Raw genomic sequence first — 20,600 nt, 5'->3', positions numbered from 1 at the left:
AATTTCATAGGCTTAAGAGTGTGCATATCACGAATGCTTGGTCTTGTTGGATTTGTGAGAATCTACTGAATCTACTGGTACCTTGTTTCCCATGTAACATTAAGAAATATACTCAAAACCTGAATTAATCTTTAGTCACATAGCACTACTATTATTCTGAACACTACTGAATACTTGTATATGCATACCTCAATACAAGCAACACACAGATGTATGGTGAATTAACAGGGAAGCAATTAACACTAAGAAAATAAATTTTCATCATAGCTGTTAAACCAGGACTACCACTTTGAGAAGTTAGCTCTTCCAGTGTTGAAACTCTTGCATTACAGTAGTTTGTGACCATCTGAATTGCCAACATAAGCCAGGATTACCAAAGTCATAACAAAGCCTGAGTTTGTTTTTCATGAAATTAGTAATTTAATTTATATTTGCAAATGCTCAAAACTTTTACTGCTGTCAGAATTGTGGTTTTGTGGGCAAGTTTGTCCCACCGCTGAGTCCAAAATAGCAGATAAAAAACAGGAGTTCAGAATGGCAGCGCTGGTCAGCAATGTGGCATCAAAAAACCACAGTAACATTGAAGGCTAGAGAGCAGGGTGGAATCAAATACGTAGATAATGATCAATAACCCCAACAGTGAGGGGACATGTGAAGGCTGAAGTCAAAAACCTGAAACTTAAAATAACCAGAGTGAACACAAGGAAAAAGTTACAAAAGCACAACAAATAAATACCAAAATAGGAGAATATGAAGTGACATGGAAGGAAAATACCAGAAATAATTCAGAATGACCTATAATGTTTTGCCACAACAGCAAAATAGAACAAGAGCCAAAACGTGATCCATGACAACATGGCTGTACCTTTTACGATAACCCAGGCGTCCTGACTTGTGTTTCTTCCTGTCTGGGAACCACAGGTAAACGACACATTCAGACCAGACTGGTGGAGCCCAGAGCGTCGTCCTTGAACAGCGGGGATTGTTTCCTGCTCATCACACCACACCACTGCTTCATTTGGATTGGAGAGTTTGCCAACAAGGCCGAAAAGACTAAGGTGGGTCTTCCTTTGCAACGGTCACGCTCAATTAAGTAAATAATGCTGGAAATTAAGGAGGAAGTTGGTTTTGGTTTGCAATTTGTATTGTTCATCATCCCCACATTTTGAGTTTATTGATCTGGAGCCAGTGGTGGGCACAGTTCAGCTAATCCAATAACAGATAATTATCGAAGCTAATGTTTTTGCTAGCGGATTAGCTTTTCAGATAAGTTTTAAAACCATCATTGGACTAATTATCTTCTGATAAATTTAGGTCTGATAAATTTCAGTCCAATAACATTTTTTGTAATCCCTAAAATCAAACATTTTAGTCCATCTGTTGTGTGTTTGTAGCAGACTGGCTGCCTGTCGCTTGCTGATGACATCATCATTAAGCGCAAAATGTGATTGGCCGGTCGACACAGGGAGCATTATGGGTAGTGTAGTTCAGGTTCACTTTGAACGTTACAGTGAGTCGTCCACTCAACACAAAAACAAAATGGACTAATTTTAGCATTATTTTATTTTATTTTTTTGCAGCTGATGGTATAATTTAATCGCCAAGACTCGTCAGGGAGAGGAGCTCTCACGGCGCAACTGTGTACAAAGGGACTTTTCGTCACTGTTTAGACATTGTTTTGGATTTTTTTTTTTTTTAAAAGGATACTTTTTGTAGATTATTTATTCAGATAAATCCCACTGAAACTAACAGGTAAGAATTTATATGTCTTTTACTCTGCCAATCAATGCATTAATGGACATATTTCAGTTGTTTAAGCCGCAGAGTTCAAAGCGTGTGAAAAAAGCAGCAGCTTTTGAGTTCATAAATTACAGTGTATCTAATACCAAGATAAACTGTCACTTCTAACACTGTGTTTTACTGCTTTTGAAAGATGATGACAGTGGTTGGGGTTTTATTTTTTGTTTATTCATTTTTCGTGCGTTCTTATGCGTTTGTGGTCCTTGAATTTACCCAGCAGCGAAAAGTGAAAGTGAAACTGGTTTATCAGAACCTGACGTGTAATATGATGTGGCCATGTCCGAATCAATACTAAAAGTTATTGATTATCGGTTATCTGTAATAAAGATAAATTTTTTAGCAGTTTAGCAACGTAATAAAAAATAACTTTTCAGTTATCGGATCAATGGTTATGCTGCGTTTACACATAACAATGACAAGTCACGAATGCCACAAAGTACACATTCTTGGCCGCTGATCACGAATGTGATGATTTGAGGCAGAAGTGTCAGGTGTCCTCAGGAACTGCTGCAACCCATTACCACACATTACGATTAATGGCATGTGTTGCTGGCGAATTATCAGGAACCATTACGCACAGTCAAGAATAATGTTCCGTGCTGTTGCGAGCCGTTCTGTGCTGTTCCACGCTATTGCGCGTAACGGCGCATCGTTACGTTCAGTCACGTTGTGAATGAGGTGAATTGTCTCCACACACACCCCCATATTCATCCATCAGCTGCTGAACAATTCAGATCGCTCCAGTTTGCTCCTCAAAATCCACAGCAGAAGAACTTTGTGATTGCATGCTTAGTTGGGCTCTGTGCCACTGAGTGGCGCAGAAAGGAGGAGGAGACTGAGAGAGCCACATGTGTGGCTCCACGCGTGTCTCGTCTTGAGTTTTCCCAAACATCAGGAACAGCAGCAGCAGCAGGTGGAACACCTGCAGGAGCGTGCTGATGAGCATTGGAATGAAACTTTTAGCCAACTTGGCACCACTGTCCTTCTTCAGCATACTGCAGCAATGAAACTGAATGTGGTGCAGCAGGGTTTAATTGTGCGCATGTCAGAGAAGAACGCTGTCACGCTGTTTTAAGGATCACCACTAATCAAGACGAATCAACATGCTCAGTTAAGTCCTCCACAACATGAGGCGAAATGAGGGTGGTGGGTGACATTCGTGGAAGATTTTTTGACAGCCAAAAACATGCTCCACGAAAATCACAAATGTCATGCACTAACACGCACTATTAAGAAACCTACTCAGATGCATCAAGTCACATTAACAATGTCAGGAATGTGCCAAGAATGATGCATATATGACATTCGTAATGCCTCCTGCTTATGTGTAAAAGCAGCATTATCAAAGCTAACTTTTTGGTTAGCTGTGCCCACCACTGCCTGGAGCAAACTTCACATCTAAAAATAGAAGGCACTCAGACAGACGCGTATTCCCGACCAGAATACCCACGTTCACTTGTATTTATCATCAACCATCTTAATCTTAATGAATTTTTCAGTTAACTGTTTATGAATGCTTATAGGAGAAATTGACTGGAGAAATTGTGTACAGTGTATCATGATGCTTGCACCACCATGCTTCACTGTCTTCACTGTGAACTTTGGCTTGAATTCAGAGTTTGGGGGTCGTCTCACAAACTGTCTGCGGCCCTTGGACCCAAAAAGAACAATTTTACTCTCATCAGTCCACAAAATATTCCTCCATTTCTCTTTAGGCCAGTTGATGTGTTCTTTGGCAAATTGTAACCTCTTCTGCACATCTTTTATTTAACAGAGGGACTTTGCGGGGGATTCTTGCAAATAAATTAGCTTCACACAGGCGTCTTCTAACTGTCACAGCACTTACAGGTAACTCCAGACTGTCTTTGATCATCCTGGAGCTGATCAGTGGGTGAGCCGTTGCCATTCTGGTTATTCTTCTATCCATTTTGATGGTTGTTTTCAGTTTTCTTCCATGCGTCTCTGTTTTTTTTTTTTTGTCCATTTTAAAGCATTGGCGATCATTGTAGATGAACAGCCTATAATTTTTTGCACCTGCATATAAGTTTTCCCCTCTCCGTTCAACTTTTTAATCAAACTACTCTGTTCTTCTGAACAATGTCCTGAACGTCCCATTTTCCTCAGGGTTTCAAAGAGAAAAGCATGTTCAACAGGTGCTGGCTTCATCCTTAAATAGGGGACACCTGATTCACACCTGTTTGTTCCACAAAATTGACGAACTTACTGACTGAATGCCACACTACTATTATTGTGAACACCCCCTTTTCTACTTTTTTTTACTAATAGCCCAATTTCATAGCCTTAAGAGTGTGCATATCATGAATGCTTGGTCTTGTTGGATTTGTGAGAATCTACTGAATCTACTGGTACCTTGTTTCCCATATAACAATACAAAATATACTCAAAACCTGGATTAATCTTTTTAGTCACATAGCACTACTATTATTCTGAACACAACTGTATTATCTGGGTTTTTAGATGTTGTTATTGTGTTTGTTTTATATAAACATGCGAGACTCTCAAGTGATTTCTCTGTTATTTTCAATGGGAATTGCTGTGAGCCGCGATTGCTTCCTGTTCTTGTCATTGTGGTGGAAAGTAAAGTATGCTCTCATAATGTCTTGCTTATTGTCCTTTACAACACTGTTTGTGCTGTTTGTTCCAGAGTAATTTATATAACATGTCTGAAATTCAGTTTGCGTTCATGAAGATCCATGCAGGTTAAACGTAGCAGACATGAAACATTTGGAATATTTGTTTTAGCAAGTTTTCAGGGTCTCATGCATGCAGTCTCTTATTAACGTGATGAAAAGCATAAAAATTTACAACCCCAATTTCAATGAAGTTGGGACATTGTGTAAAAACAGAATACAATGATTTGCAAATCCTCTTCAACCTATATTCAACTGAATACATCACAAAGACAAGATATTTAATGTTGAAACTGATAAACTTTATTCTTTTTGTGCAAATATTTGCTCATTTTGAAATGGAAACACGTTTCAAAAAAGCTGGCACAGTGGTATGTTTACCACTGTGTTACATCACCTTTCCTTCTAACAACACTCAATAAGCGTTTGGGAACTGGGGACACTAATTGTTGAAGCTTTGTAGGTGGAATTCTTCCCCATTCTTGGCTGATGTACGACTTCAGTTGTTCAGCAGTCCGGGGTCTCCGTTGTCGTATTTTGCGCTTCATAATGTGCCACACATTTTCAATGGGCGACAGGTCTGGACGGCAGGCAGGCCAGTCTAGTACCCACACTCTTTTACTACGAAGCCACGCTGTTGTAAAAAAGACATTGCTTGGATGCCAGCATGTGTTGCTCCAAAACCTGAATGTACCTTTCAGCATTGATGGTGCCATCACAGATGTCTAAGTTGCCCATGCCATGGGCACTAACACACCCCCATACCATCACAGATTCTGGCTTTTGAACTTTATGCTGGTAACAATCTGGATGGTCTTCTTCCTCTTTTGTCCGGAGGACACGACGTCCATTATTTCCAAAAACAATCTGAAATGTGGACTCATCAGACCACAGCACACTTTTCCACTTTGCGTCTGTCCATTTCAAATGAGCTCGGGCCCAGAGAAGGCAACGGCGTTTCTGGATGTTGTTGATGTATGGCTTTCACTTTGCATGGTAGAGTTTTAACTTGCACTTGTAGATGTAGCGATGAACTGTGTTAACTGACAATGATTCTCTGAAGTGTTCCTGAGCCCATGCGGTAAGATCCTTTACACAATGATGTCGGTTTTTAATGCCGTGCCGCCTGAGGAATTAAAGGTCACGGGCATTCAATGTTGATTCTCTATCTTCTGATTATATTATGGACTGTAGATGCATCCATTTCAAAATGAGCAAATATTTGCACAAAACAATTTCAAACTGATAAACAAAAGTTTATCAGTTTGAACATTAAATATCTTGTATTTGTGGTGTATTCAATTGAATATCGGTTGAAGAGGATTTACAAATCATTGTATTCTCTTATTTACATTTTACACAACATCCCAACTTCATTGGAATTGGGGTTGTACATTTTGGTAGTATAATGTTCATTTGCAATTGTCATCATGTGGTTTCTCCATGTTGTTTTGACTGCAGCGCCTCCCTGGCATGCAAGGGATTATGGGATATTGCAATAGGGTGAATATCTGAGCATCTTCATGTTGGCAATGCTTACTCTCCCCATGTCACAAAGGACCCATAAGTGGATATACATGGAGGCGGAGCGTTGGCGATAAAAAAAATCTGAACATGGTGCTATCTGGTTAAGAGGTTAACTTCAGTTTGAGTGTTTACTAAATCATATTTTGGGGGGCTGCACTGTGTTTCTCATAACAGTTTGCTTTGGTGCTTATTTTATCAGTAATCGCATCCCAGACATTTGTCATGAAATGCTTAAAACAACAGACAGCCCTTCACTACAGCTAGCTGCTCCACGGAGTGGCCTTTGAGCTACTGATGCTATGAGAGTCGGCGGAGCTCAGCTTAGCAGCAGGAATTGTGAATGGACTGCATTTTTATAGCGCTTTTCCATCTGCATCAGACGCTCAAAGCGCTTTACACATCAATGGCTCACATTCATTCCAAAGTGAGGCTGCTGCCATGCAAGGCGCCCACTACACACTGTGAGCAACTAGGGGATTAAGGACCTTAGTGATTTTCCGGTCAGGCTAGGATTTGAAAAGAGGATCCTCTGGTCTCAAGCCCAATGCTTTAACCACTAGACCATTACTTCCCCTAGAAAGAAAAGTGAAGAAGAAAAGTCACTTTAAAAGGTAGTGCACAGTTATGATAGTCCAGTAGCCAAGCTATGACACTGACCTGAGGCTTACAGAAAATAAGCTCCAAGCAGGTGGGTAAGCTACAGCGAGTCAGAATCTTCATGATACCAGGGAGCATCATCCACAGTCATTCTCTGTATATGCATGTAATGGGAAGTGACAGTGCCATCTGTTGTATACCTATCACACTGTGTGCTGCTTTGCACAGGGTAGAAGTAAGGAACATTAAAGATTACGGATGGACCTTTGGTGAATGTATGCATTTTAATGACTTTGACTTGAGAATGGACTTTTGTCTCTTGTTCTTTCAGGCTACAGAGCTGGCGAACTTTATCCAGAGCAAGAGGGACCTGGGTTGCTGTGCTAGTGACGTGCATGTCATTGATGAAGGCATCAACATGCAGAGCCCCATTGCCAAGGAGTTCTGGAGGATTCTGGGAGGGCAGACAAGTTATCATTGTAAGAAGTAAACCTGACATAAACTGAGCTTTCAGAAAATGATGTGTAATATGCCATGAAAGCATGCGCCTTTCAGTCTACTATGCATGCAGAATTACTAGGCTAAGTTGTATTCCTGAGGATTAATTGTTTTATTGAACAAATAAAATCCTCTGTCAACTCAAAAATGTTATTAAACCTCAATCAAAATTCAATTTCTAAAAAGTAATAAATTTCCCCTTAAGGATAAATTTTCAAAAGCAGACAGCTTTGAAATACTGACAGCAGCGACACTTGAGACCAATACAGTCTGACAGTGATGTCATACATCATATACATGATTCCCCAGACTTGTGTGAGGTATTCTCTCTTTCTCTGGCTTCTAATCCAACTTGGCGGAAAACGCTCTGAAACAGCTGCATTTCTGTGTAAATATGACATGCTTCTCATATAGTATGTAAATGTTAGTGAGAAATAAACACTTCTAAAACTAAAAGCGCTGTTCTTATAACCAGATAACACTTGGTGATTTACAAGATAGCTTGCGCCCCTCCCCCACACACATATGTGGTGTGTGGGGGGATAGCACACTTGCATGACAAGCTGATATGTATTTACAGACATGATGACATGGGGGCCGGACAGCCGGGCTGCAGCGGCCACACACAGCACACGTGAGCAGGCTACTCCTTGTGAAACAGGCGATCTGAATGTGTCGTGTGTCCGGCAGAACACGCGCGTCGCAGGACTATGACAATATGACAAGCTAAGAGTGCCACAAATACGCCAATTTCAGTCATGTATCACCAAAAATATGCCGTTTTGTCAGTTATTACGGTGCTTTTTTCTCTTTTTAAAAAAACAAAACAAAACATTTATCTCCGTGTTGATTTTAGCCATTTTACGCTCCTGTTTTAAGACAGTGATTGTATCGCAGTGGTAAAGTTTCTGTCTGTTAATCAGCGCTTTTGTAAATTGCAGGTTTGAATCTCGTGAGTGGCATTTATTTTTTATTTAACTGCAGGGTTCTGTATTGTGTCCTCTTTTATTTATTATTTATATCAACCCAGTGATATTCATTAATTATACAGCTGGTTTTTATTTTATTTTTCTCCAGATTAGTGGGGCGATGTGGTGCAACACATTCCAGCTGCTCGCACTGTGTTCATGCATGCACACTATGGTTCCTGGTTCCCCATTTCCTGTTTGGTTCACGGAGTTTCTGCATCTTTTGTGTTATGTGTGAAGAAGCCCTAAAGAAAGCATTCATTATGGAATTCCCCCCAGATAAATATGTTCTCTTCATTAAAATGAGCTGTAATTTTACAAGACTTTTCTAAAATAAACCTACATCATAATTCAGATGGAACTAAATTTTGTCAGCTTAGTGAAATCTGGGTGGCCCTATGCTTTAAAGTTGCAAATTCACCTGCATGTCTTTGGAAGTGGGAGAAAGGCAGAGAACCTGGAGGGAACCCACATGAAAACAGGGAGAACATGCAAAATCTACGCAGAAAGGACCGGGAGGGACGTGATCCCAGGACCTTCTGGCTGTGAGGCAATAGTGCTAACAACTAAGTAACCACTGAAAAATTGTTATGCAACAAAATTAAAAACTAAAATGAGTCCATCCCACTTATTTATTTTCATTAATTTGCATAAGTACACCCCCCCCCCCCACACACACACACACACTTTTTACACTTTTTACAAAAATATTCAGTCACCAATATTTCCACCCTTCTTTTCAGTAACATGGAGTCTGTCAGATTCCACTGGTCTACAGCCAGAATGCTTCTGATATAAAGATAGTCAAACTTTACTCATTTTGGGCTGCGTAGAATGAAAATGTTGTTTGAAATTGTTGATTGGCTGTAGTATTAAGAAATGCAACTACTGTGCTACTAAGAATTAATATATAACCCTTTTGCTGATTTTTAAAGTGTTACAAAAAGAGAACAGGTGAAATATTATACAAACAGTCAGAGAAACATACAAAAAGACCTGTGTTAATGATTTTTCATGAAAACTCTACTGTTAACACAATATAATTATGTAGACACAAAAAGTAATACTTTGTATATCTTGGAAACAGTAGCCAATTAGCCATTGTTATTGTCATATTTGAATTCAACATGCCAAAATCAATAATAAATAGCACATTTTGTTTCTGAAGCAGACATTTAAATATTTGTATACCAATGTTCTTGACCTATTGAACGATTTTTTTCATGCAATGGCAACCCCAGCCTCCCAAATGGTTTTCACAGGGGTGTATTGTTTTCCCTCACTGTAAATCTCATGTTTAAGAAGAGCCCACAAGTTCTCAGTAGGGTTTAAGTCAGGTGAGGAAGCGGACCATATCATTATTCTGTCATCTTTGAGGCCTTAGCGTGCTGGTCGAGCAATGGAATACTTGAATGCATGTGATGGAGCATTGACCTGCATAAAATCATGGTCTTCTTGAATGACATAGACTTCCCTGTAGCACTACATGAAGAAAGTTGGAAGTAAGTTTGGGAGCTGATTTTAACTCAGTTTTTTTTTTTTAACCCAAAAAGGTCCAGCTAGTTCATCCTTAAAGTGAGAGGGCCACCCAAATTTAAGTAAACTGACAAAATTTAGCGCCCCTTCACACATAGTACGAATAAGTACAACTCAGGGTGACTCATGGTGGAACAACTCGTATGATCGAACCACAAAACATCGAGCCGACGGGCAGGTGTGCATGATGCCGCTGTGGCAGTTCGTGCATGTGGGAACACAGTGCAAGCAATTGTGCGATGTGGTTACACATCACGCAGCTGCTGTGAAAAAAAAATACATGCCACCCACGGGATTCGAACCTGCAATTTCCAAAAGCTATGATTGCCAGTCAGACACCTTACCACTGACCTACTATCACCGTCCTGTAAAAGGTGCAGGAAAATGCCTGATATCAAGAAAGATGTGGACGTATTTAAAAAAAAATTCAGCTGTACACCATATAAAAACACCGCAATTTATTGAATCCCTCTTATCAAACGGGCAATACAAGACGTATGATCCGTCTGTTCCTCTGTAGATCACCCATGGTCACAGACGTACAGTCATGAAATGAAATGAATGAGAAGCAGGGCGATCTTATCATGTCCACATCTACTGGCGGCGTGTCCAGCCAGCCCCGCGCGTGTGTCCAGCCTGGCACGAGTGTCTTGTGAACGGCACACAACAGGACTGACACCGCGTCATGTGGAACAGAGCTCACGTGGGTGATGTGACATTCAGATTGCCTTCTGCGTGTTATGATCTGATGGTCCGGATCACCTGGGGTAGCCTGTCAATGTGCACGGCATGCGCGCTCGCTGCAACCCATTGCAACAGCGATATGTTTTTATGTATGTCCACGTGATGACAGCAAGCAGACACATGCGCATCACAGTGGACAGTTGATAGTTCATGTCCGTCCAAACACGGTACATGTTCCCCAGCCGTGACGTCCAGGACCACAGATCTCCACAGCCACTCCTGTCCGTTCAGCGCACACACCAACATGTCACTTTGTCTGTTTGCAAAGCCACACTCGTGGGCACACTTAGACAAATTTCACATCCAGCTTGACAGTGATCATCTGCTGATGTTGTCATGTTAACAGTGTGAATGGCCACACATTTTCTAAGTGCCAAGCGAGCGGTGTTAGATGTTCGTGCATGTCACCTGGAATTTGGCCGACACCTGCCACGAGAGGGTTCGATGGGCTCTCACAGCGCACATTCTTGCAGCCGCTGGTGTGCACAAATAGTTGCAGCAACAGGTGCACGAGGTGTAAGAGGCAGCTATGATTTTACATGTATTGCATTCAATTCGCATGCGCAATTCGACCAAATTCGCACTATGTGTGAAGGGACCCTTCGTTCCTACTGAAATCCAGGCATTATAATGTCAGTTTATTTTTGAAATATCTTGTAAAATTACAGCTAATTTTAATTAAGATAACATATTTTTCTGGGGGAATTCCATAATGGATATTTTCTCTCTCTTTTTTTTTTTTATGCCGTCTGCAGGAGGATGTGTATGTGCGCATGCATGAACTTTTGAAAAGACCGGAAGTCACTTTGATGCGATGCGTGATGCTGACATCCTTGATGTCTTTTAAATCACTCCAGAGGTGTTATTAGGTTACAAAAACAGCACTTTTCATTTTAGTGTTTAGTTTTTATTTCTCACGACCTTTTACATACATAATATATGAGAAACATAAATTAGATTATATTAGATTTTTGCAGAAACACAGCGGTTTGGAGTATTTTCCACAATTTTGCTTCAGCAACCACAGAGAGACAAGCCAGTGAGGTCACGGTGCCTCTCCACTCTGGCTGTTACCGTGTCCTTCCCATAATACCTTGTGCAAGTCGGGGAAAGCCCCCACATGATCTCTGATGTCATTGTTATTCACTGTATTGGTCTCAGCCTTCACTGCCATAAGTAGTTCAAGTCGTTCATGTTGTACTTTTAGATACTTCAGGTAGGTTAGAGTTTTGAAATATGGTGGCACTGGAGGATCTTGGTAGTGCCAAGATTACTATTATTATTGCTTTTTTGTGGCTTACCTCCATATTTTCTTAACACATTTCTTGTGACAATTAGCAATAAAATGTTTGTTCAGTGATCGTGCCTCAGTAGCTGAACGATTTCAAGAGTGTTCCAACCCTCTGAAATGATTTCATATATATATGGATGTGTGTGTGCAAGCATGACCTTTGAGTCAAATTTATATATATATATATATATATATATATATATATATATATATATATATATATATATATATATATATATGAGGTCTGTTGGAAAAGTATCCGACCTTTTTATTTTTTTCAAAAACCATATGGATTTGAATCACGTGTGATTGCATCAGACAAGCTTGAACCTTCGTGTGCATGCGTGAGTTTTTTCACGCCTGTCGGTTGTGTCATTCGCCTGTGAGCAGACTTTGTGTGAGCACTGGTCCACCCTCTCGTCGTTTTTTTTATTGCGAATAAATGTCTGAATGATTTGGAGCTTTGCTGCATCAATTTTTTTTCCAGAAACTGTGAGAGACCTCCAGGTGGACACCGTTCGGAAAATTAATATGGCTTTCAGGGACGATTTTATGGGGATTATACAGATTAAGGAGTGTTACTGCTGCTTTAAGGACGGCCCACAACTGCTGAGAGCGCAGCGCGCTCCCAGCGCTGATTGACATGCTCAGACCGCGCTGAAACAACCAGATCATTTCCAACGTGAAGGCTTTGTTGATCCGGGACCTCGTCTGACTTTCACAAAAAGGCAGAAGTCGTGGACATCAGCACTTTTTCGGCACATTCCACTGTTGCAGGACTTTTTTTCATGGAAAGAAAAGCGGAGGGACGTGCCACGGAATCGTTCATTACGCGGGACAAAACCACCTCCGTGTTGGTCTCACAGGACGGCTTTCAGGTGGATTGCAGATGGATTCCGGTGCTTTTCAGTCGTGTGATTATCCGATTGTGATTGTGCATGAGCTGGACATGCCCCAACATGTCCTGGAAGGCTTCATCACGGCGTTGCTTTGTGGCATGCGGCTCCACCGCGACGCGCAAAACTCCTCCGCATGTCTGTCTTAATGTGCTGAAAAAGTGCTGATGTCCACGTCTTTTCACAATTCCTGTGCTAGTCAGACGACATACCGGATCAAGACAGCGTCCAGTTTAGAAATGAATGGCACATTCCACTGTTACAGGAGTTTTTGTCATGGAAAGAGGAGCGGCTCCACAATGATTGTCTGCAGGCTGTTGTCGTGCCAAGAGTGTGAATGGCCACACATTTTCTAAGTGCCAAAGGGTGTTAGATGTTCGTGCATGTCAGTGGAATTTGGCCAACACCTGCCACAAGAGGGATCGATGGGTTTGCACTGCGCGCACTCTGTCTTTCAGCCGCTGGTGTGTGCAAATACAACCCCAATTCCAATGAAGTTGGGACATTGTGTAAAATGGAAATAAAAACAAAATATGATTTGCAAATCCTCTTCAACCTTTATTCAATTGAATACACCACAAAGACAAGATATTTAATGTTCATACTGATAAACGTTATTGTATTTGTTCAAATATTTGCTCATTTTGAAATGGATGCCTGCAACACGGTTCAAAAAAGTTGGGACGGGGCACCAAAAGACTGGGAAAGTTGATGAATTCTCAAAGATCACCTAATTGAAACAGGTGAGTGTCATGATTGGGTATAAAAGGAGCTTCCACAAAAGGCTCAGCCCTTCACAAGCAAAGATGGGGCGAGGATCACCACTTTGCATACAACTGCATAAAAAAAAATAGTCCAAGTTTTTAAGAACAATGTTTCGCAACGTTCAATTGCAAGGAGTTTAGGGATTCCATCATCTGCAGTCCATAATATCATCAGAAGAATCAGAGAATCTGGAGAACTTTCTACACGTAAGCGGCAAGGCCAAAAACCAACATTGAATGCCTGTGACCTTTGATCCCTCAGATGGCACTGCATTAAAAACCAACATCATTGTGTAAAGGATCTTACCATGTGGGCTCAGGAACACTTCAAAAACCATTGTCAGTTAACACAGTTCGTCGCTACATCTACAAGTGCAAGGTAAAACTCCATGCAAAGTGAAAGCCATAGATCAACAACATCCAGAAATGGCGCCGCCTTCTCTTGTTCTGAGCTCGTTTGATATGGACAGACAAAAGGGGAAAAGTGTGCTGTGGTCTGATGAGTCCACATTTCAGATTGTTTTTGGAAATCATGGACGTCATGTCCTCTGGACAAAAGAGGAAAAAAATCATCCAGATTGTTACCAGTGCAAAGTTCAAAAGCCAGCATCTGTGATGGTATGGGGTGTGTTAGTGCCCATGGCATGGGCAACTTACACATCTGTCATGGCACCATCAATGCTGAAAGTTACATGTGCAACACATGCTACCATCCAAGCAACGTCTTTTTCAGGGACGTCCCTGCTTATTTCAGCAAGACAATGCCAAGCCACATTCTGCATGTGTTACAACAGTGTGGCTTCATAGTAAAAGAGTGCGGGTACTACACTGGCCTGCTTGCAGTCCAGACCTGTCGCCCATTGAAAATGTGTGGCACATTATGAAGTGCAAAATACGACAACGGAGATCCCGGACTGTTGAACAACTGAAGTCATGCATCAAGGAAGAATGGGAAAGAATTCCACCTACAAAGCTTCAACAATTAGTGTCCTCAGTTCCTAAACACTTATTGAGTGTTGTTAGAAGGAAAGGCGATGTAACACAGTGGTAAACATACCACTGTCCCAGCTTTTTTGAAATGTGTTGCAGGCATCCATTTCAAAATGAGCACATGTTTGCACAAAAACAATAGTTTATCAGTTTTAACATTAAATATCTTGTCTTTGTGGTGTATTCAATTGAATATAGGTTGAAGGGAATTTGCAAATAATTGTATTCTGTTTTTATTTACATTTTACACAATGTCTCAGCTTCATTGGAATTGGGGTTGTGTGTGTGTGTGTGTATATATGAGGGCTGTCAAAGTATAGGTCCTTTTTATTTTTTTCAAAAACTATATGGATTTCATTCATATGTTTTTATGTCAGACATGCTTGAACCCTCGTGCGCATGCGTGAGTTTTTCCACGCCTGTCGGTGACGTCATTCGCCCGTGAGCACTCCTTGTGGGAGGAGTCGTCCAGCCCCTCGTCGGAATTCCTTTGCCTGAGAAGTTGCTGAGAGACTGGCGCTTTGTATGATCAAAATTTTTTCTAAACCTGTGAGACACATCAAAGTGGACATGGTTCGAAAAATTAAGCTGGTTTTCGGTGAAAATTTTAACGGCTGATGAGAGATTTTGAGGTGATACTGTCGCTTTAAGGACTTCCCACGGAGCGAGACGTCGTGCAGCGCTCCCAGGTGCTGTCGTCAGCCTGTTTCAAGCTGAAAACCTCCACATTTCAGGCTCTATTGATCCAGGACGTCGTGAGAGAACAGAGAAGTTTCAGAAGAAGTTGGTTTCAGCATTTTATCTGGATATTCCACTGTTAAAGGAGATTTTTTTAATGAAAGACGTGCGGGCGGATTGCAGGGTCGGCTCGCAGCCGCCGCGACGCTCCGCTCCTCTGCGGACGGGTCCGCGCGTCGGGATGCAGCCGGCGCAGTACGGTGGCACAGGAAAAACACCTCCGTGTTGATAACCATTTGTAAAATCCAGGCGGCTTTTGATGGCTTTCAGTGGAGTGAGTATATGAGAAATTTTAACAGCTGGACATGTTCCAACTTGTCCTTAAGGCTTCCAATGGAGGTGTTTTTCCTGTGGCCGAGCGTCACCTCAAAATCTCTCATCAGCCGTTAAAATTTTCACCGAAAACCAGCTTAATTTTTCGAACCATGTCCACTTCGATGTGTCTCACAGGTTTAGAAAAAATTTTGATCAAACAAAGCGCCAGTCTCTCAGCAACTTCTCAGACAAAGAAATTCCGACAAGGGGCTGGATGACTCCTCCCACAAGGAGTGCTCACAGGCGAATGACGTCACCGACAGGCGTGGAAAAACTCACGCATGCGCATGAGGGTTCAAGCATGTCTGACGTTAAAACATATGAATGAAATCCATATAGTTTTTGAAAAAAAATAAAAAGGACCTATACTTTATTGACAGACCTCGTGTATGTATGTATGTATGTATATATATATCTATATATAGATATATATATATATATATAGATAGATAGATAGATAGATAGATAGATAGATAGATAGATAGATAGATAGATAGATAGATAGATAGATAGATAGATAGATAGATAGATAGATAGATAGATAGATAGATAGATAGATAGATAGATAGATAGATAGATAGATAGATAGATAGATAGATAGATAGATAGATAGATAGATAGATAGATAGATAGATAGAAGTGCTTACTTTTTAGTGTCTGTGGGTTTTTTAGGTATTATTTTGGCCAAATTTGAAGTGACAAGTTGCCTAATAATTATACAGACTTTGACATGGTTTTAATCACTTTAGGCCACACCCTTCCTTCATTCATTTTCTATATCGGCTTATTCCAGTTATAGATCACAGGGGAGCTGAAGCCTTTCCCAGTGGTCACTGTGTGAGACAGGGTAACCCCTGGACAGGCTGCAAGTCTATTGCAGAGCCACATATAGACAGACAGATTTAAAGTATCTAGCTCACCTAATCTGCATGTCTTTGAAGTCCCCATGTTCGCATACAAACTCCACATAGAAAGGACCATGCAGGAAGTGATCTCAGGACCGTCACTGTAATCCAACAGTCCTACCCTTTAAGCCACCATGCTGCCCACAACCTCCCTCATTACACAAATGCATAATGCATGAGAAATCTTAAGATAAGATAAAAAAAAAAATAAGCAACAAACAACAAATAATTAATAATAAAATTAAATCCAATAAGCATTCAGGTTTACATAGCTTGCAAAAGGAAAATATGAATACAAATAGTGATAAGGTCAGAATACACACTTGCCTCAAAGTTGTGCATGCAGTGTATACATACCTATTTGTGAAGTTCCTCATTGCTTACTATCGCCATTATTTCTCCTTACAGCAGTCGTAACTTCAGACATAGATGAGCTGTACGAGAGTGCCATTGCGGAAACAAATTGTATTTACCATCTGAGTGATGACAAACTGGTTCCAGATGATGAATTTTGGGCCAAGATACCTAGCTGTTCCCTGTTTAACCACAAGGAGGTTTGAGCTCTGAAATATTTTGTGTATTTTTTTCATAAAACATGTATTTGTCCTAATTTTGCCATAACACACAGAATTACTTATTTTTGTTTAAAATGTAATGTCCAATAAATGACAAATACTAAACTGTCTATATTTGTTGTCAATGCAGGTTTTGGTCTTCGACTTTGGCAGTGAGATGTACATATGGCATGGGAAAGAAGTGACACTGGCACAAAGGAAAGCGGCATTTCAGCTGGCCAAGTACCTGTGGAATGGAACTTTTGACTACACAAACTGTGGCATCAATCCTCTGGACCCCGGGGAAAGCAACCCACTCATACCAAAGTATGGCAATTCCTTAGGCTGTATATGTATAATGGGCAAACCCTTTGTGATGTCACCCATAGGTTTTCTGATGACTGGGTTAGAAGCTCAAGTTGGTTGGTTCTAGCAGTCCCCGACTCCCACCCAACCTATAAGTGGATAAAAGAGTTGAGCCTGGGTGTGACAAATGAAGCCTTAACGTGCCCACTTATCTTGACATTATTAAGCTATCTAAGGCTAACAGGTTAGGTAATCTGGGTTCAAGTGGTTGATTAATGCATTTTTTTCAAATTGGGATTGGGTGCAGTTATTAAAAATCATGAATCCCTGTATAGCCTCAATAATCGGTACACTATCAGCAAGCTATCACACACATACTCATCTTCAACCGCTTATCCAAGACTGGGTCGTGGGCAGTGGTGGGCACAGATAACCAAAAAATTAACTTCGATAACAGATAATCAGATAACTGAAAAGTTATCTTCGATAAAGATAAAACAATAAACCACCCAAAAATGTATTGGAAGTTACAGATAACTGATAACAGATAAATTCCAATATTGACTCTGGTACATTTACAACTACTAATTAAACAAATTTAAGTTTTAATGCCACAATAGCTTCTAGTAATATTAAAAGTAACAACAGACCCAAACAATGGCAGTAGAGGCCTTGAAAACAAAATTCCAGATAATCCCTGTCTGCTACATTTAAAATGCATGGAATTTAACAAACACAAATACAATAACAACGTCTATAAACCCAGAGAATATATTCACGAGAGTTTTAGGCACTAGAGTTTAATGCTGTTGTCCGTGGAGCCTGAACAGAGTGTCTGAAATGCAATTGTCCTGTCGTGAACGTACTGAGATTACATCATCCTACCCATAATGCACTGCTGGGCACAGCATGTGCTCACAAAACCTTAAAAAATAGCACATTACTTTAAAACTAAAACATATATCTGATATTTTCACTTTATAAAACTTCAGACATGACAGTAATTTTAAATAACTTGTCCAAAATTAGCCATTTCTCCTTTGTCTACAGAGGATAGACGCTTTTCATAGAAGCAGCTCCCTTCTGTTAGCAGAGGGTATAACTGTCCATCTGTTACAAAACTTTTAACAGGTAGGTGCTGAACTGATTTTAAATTTAAAAAATGCTTTCGCTGTTCAGTTTTGTTTATCGGTCTAAAAGTTATCGGACAGCTTTATCGGTCTAAAAGTTATCGGACAAAAATTAATCGGAAGATAATTGGTCCGATAATGGTTTTTAAAGTTATATAAAAAGATAATCTGATAATGAAAACATTATCTTTGATAATTATCTGTGTAGCGGGAGACTGCTGTTCCCACAATGCAGTTCTACGGATGTTGTATGGACTTCCTGGGTTGAGTAAAGACGGTAACTTTGCACGAAGCTACGGGGTCGTGTCCTGTTTGTACATAGTGTCAGAAAGTGCGAACTGCCTCCACCGTATTTTCGAGTGCAGTACAGTGCAGTTAACTTGCGGAAGTTTTCGTGCAGTTGCAACCCGAAAATGACCGGCATGCAGGCGAAACGCAGCCAAGACGGACACCCGCGCTAGCTACAAGGTGGGTGCACTCTGTTAAGCACGGCCCTACATGTCGGAGGAGGGAGACGTGGTTGGCTCACCGGACAGTTCGGATTCTGGACGCGAAGTAGCCAGAGATCCACTGATCACGATGGCGACCACTGTACAAATAACTCCCCCAAAGACATTTGACTTTTCTCATCCTGCTGAATGGCCAAAGTGGATCAGAAGGTTCGAAAGGTTTCGCATTGCAACCGCTCTCGACAATAAGCCTGACGGATATCAGGTCAACTCACTCCTGTATGCTATGGGAGATGCTGCTGACGATGTTTTGGCTGTCTTACCACTGAGTGATGCAGATAAAAAGAATTATGCAACTGTTAAAGAGGCATTAGAGAAGCATTATATTGGAAAACACATCATTTTTGAAAGAGCACAGTTTAATTCCAGGCGGCAACAAGAGGATGAAAGTGCAGAATCATTCATCACAGCTCTACACAAACTTGCAGAAAACTGTGGATTCGGAGTGCTCAAAGATGAACTTATAAGGGACAGAGTTGTAGTTGGCATAAGAGACAAAAGACTGTCCGAGCAGCTACAAATGGACTCAGAGTTAACTCTTGCTAAAGCCATTCAGAAAGTCAGGCAGAGTGAAACTGTAAAGAAACAACAATTAATACTTCACAGCAGCTCTGCAGAAGAGAAAACACTGAACATGGACACTATAGGGACAAACATGAAAAGAAGAAAAACACAGACACAGCAGAAGAAAGAACAAATGCCAATCAAGCAAAGTGAAAAGGAATGTGGCCGCTGTGGCCGCAAGAACAAGCACTCATGGAAAGATTGCCCAGCTAAAGAAGTACAGTGTCGAAAATGTCAGAGGAAAGGACATTTTGCTGTAGTCTGTCGCAGTAGTGACGCTGCAAGGTTACGTGAAGTGACAGAAAATCTAAAAGATACAGACAGCGAGGATTGTGTGTTCCTGGGAGAAGTAGGGACAGTGAGGTCACAGCCCTGGATGCAAAAGGTCAAGTTAAATGGGGAAAACATAAACTTTAAACTCGACACAGGGGCAGATGTTACGTCTATTCCAGAGGGACTGTACAGACCAGACAGGGATGGTAAGCTGCAGAAACCTAAGAAGACACTACTGGGGCCAGGCAGTTACCCACTCAATGTTAAAGGCTGCTTTGGGGCACAGCTGGCAGTGAAAGGGCACAGTGTATCACAGGATGTCTACCTTGTGTCAGGCCTAGTACAGCCACTGTTAAGCAGACCAGCATGTGAGGCTCTAGGCCTCGTGTACAGAGTAAACACAGTCACTGAATCAGAGACAGATTTCAGAGCAGCTTACCCAGACGTGTTTAATGGTTTAGGAATGCTGAAGGAACCATATCACATTGAGCTAGAGCAGGGAGCCATACCTGTAGCCCTATCTGCCCCACAACGTGTTCCACTTCCCCTCAGAGATGCAGTGAGAACAGAGCTGCACAGGATGGAAGAGATGGGAGTTATCGCCAAAGTCACTGAGCCTACAGAGTAGTGTTCAGGCATTGTTGTGATCCCCAGACCAGCAAAAAAGCCCCCCAGAATATGTGTGGACCTCACACCCCTGAACGCAGCAGTAAAAAGGGAACGCCATATTCTCCCAGCAGTGGATCAAACACTAGCAATGATGAAGGATGCTAGAGTGTTCACAAAGCTCAATGCCTGTTCTGGATTTTGGCAAATTCCTCTCACACCCGAGTCAAGGCCGCTCACAACCTTCATCACGCCTTTTGGAAGGTTTCAGTTCAACCGCCTTCCTTTTGGCATAGCATCGGCACCGGAACATTTCCAAAGGAGAATGTCGCAGATGCTGGAGGATTTTGAAGGTGTGATTTGTCATGCCGACGATGTGCTTGTGTATGGCAGAGACAGGCAGGAGCATGACCATAGGTTGCACTGTGTGCTCCAAAA

General features: G+C 41.2%; 1 protein-coding gene across 2 annotated transcripts in view; it reads left to right on the top strand.

Moving 5' to 3' along the window:
- The window catches only part of svila (supervillin a), a 227,408-nt gene that overhangs the window by 173,268 nt on the left and 33,540 nt on the right, over positions 1–20,600 (top strand). For both annotated transcript variants that reach the window (XM_034172410.1, XM_034172402.1), the window contains exons 22-25: positions 922–1,058; positions 6,907–7,054; positions 16,629–16,774; positions 16,926–17,101. In XM_034172410.1, the coding sequence (XP_034028301.1) occupies positions 922–1,058; positions 6,907–7,054; positions 16,629–16,774; positions 16,926–17,101 (607 nt within the window). The remainder of the gene's footprint in view (positions 1–921; positions 1,059–6,906; positions 7,055–16,628; positions 16,775–16,925; positions 17,102–20,600) is intronic.

Source organism: Thalassophryne amazonica, chromosome 1 (genome assembly GCF_902500255.1).
Source record: "Thalassophryne amazonica chromosome 1, fThaAma1.1, whole genome shotgun sequence".
Classification (NCBI taxonomy): Eukaryota; Metazoa; Chordata; class Actinopteri; order Batrachoidiformes; family Batrachoididae; genus Thalassophryne; species Thalassophryne amazonica.
This window is presented reverse-complemented; position numbering and strand designations above follow the sequence as displayed.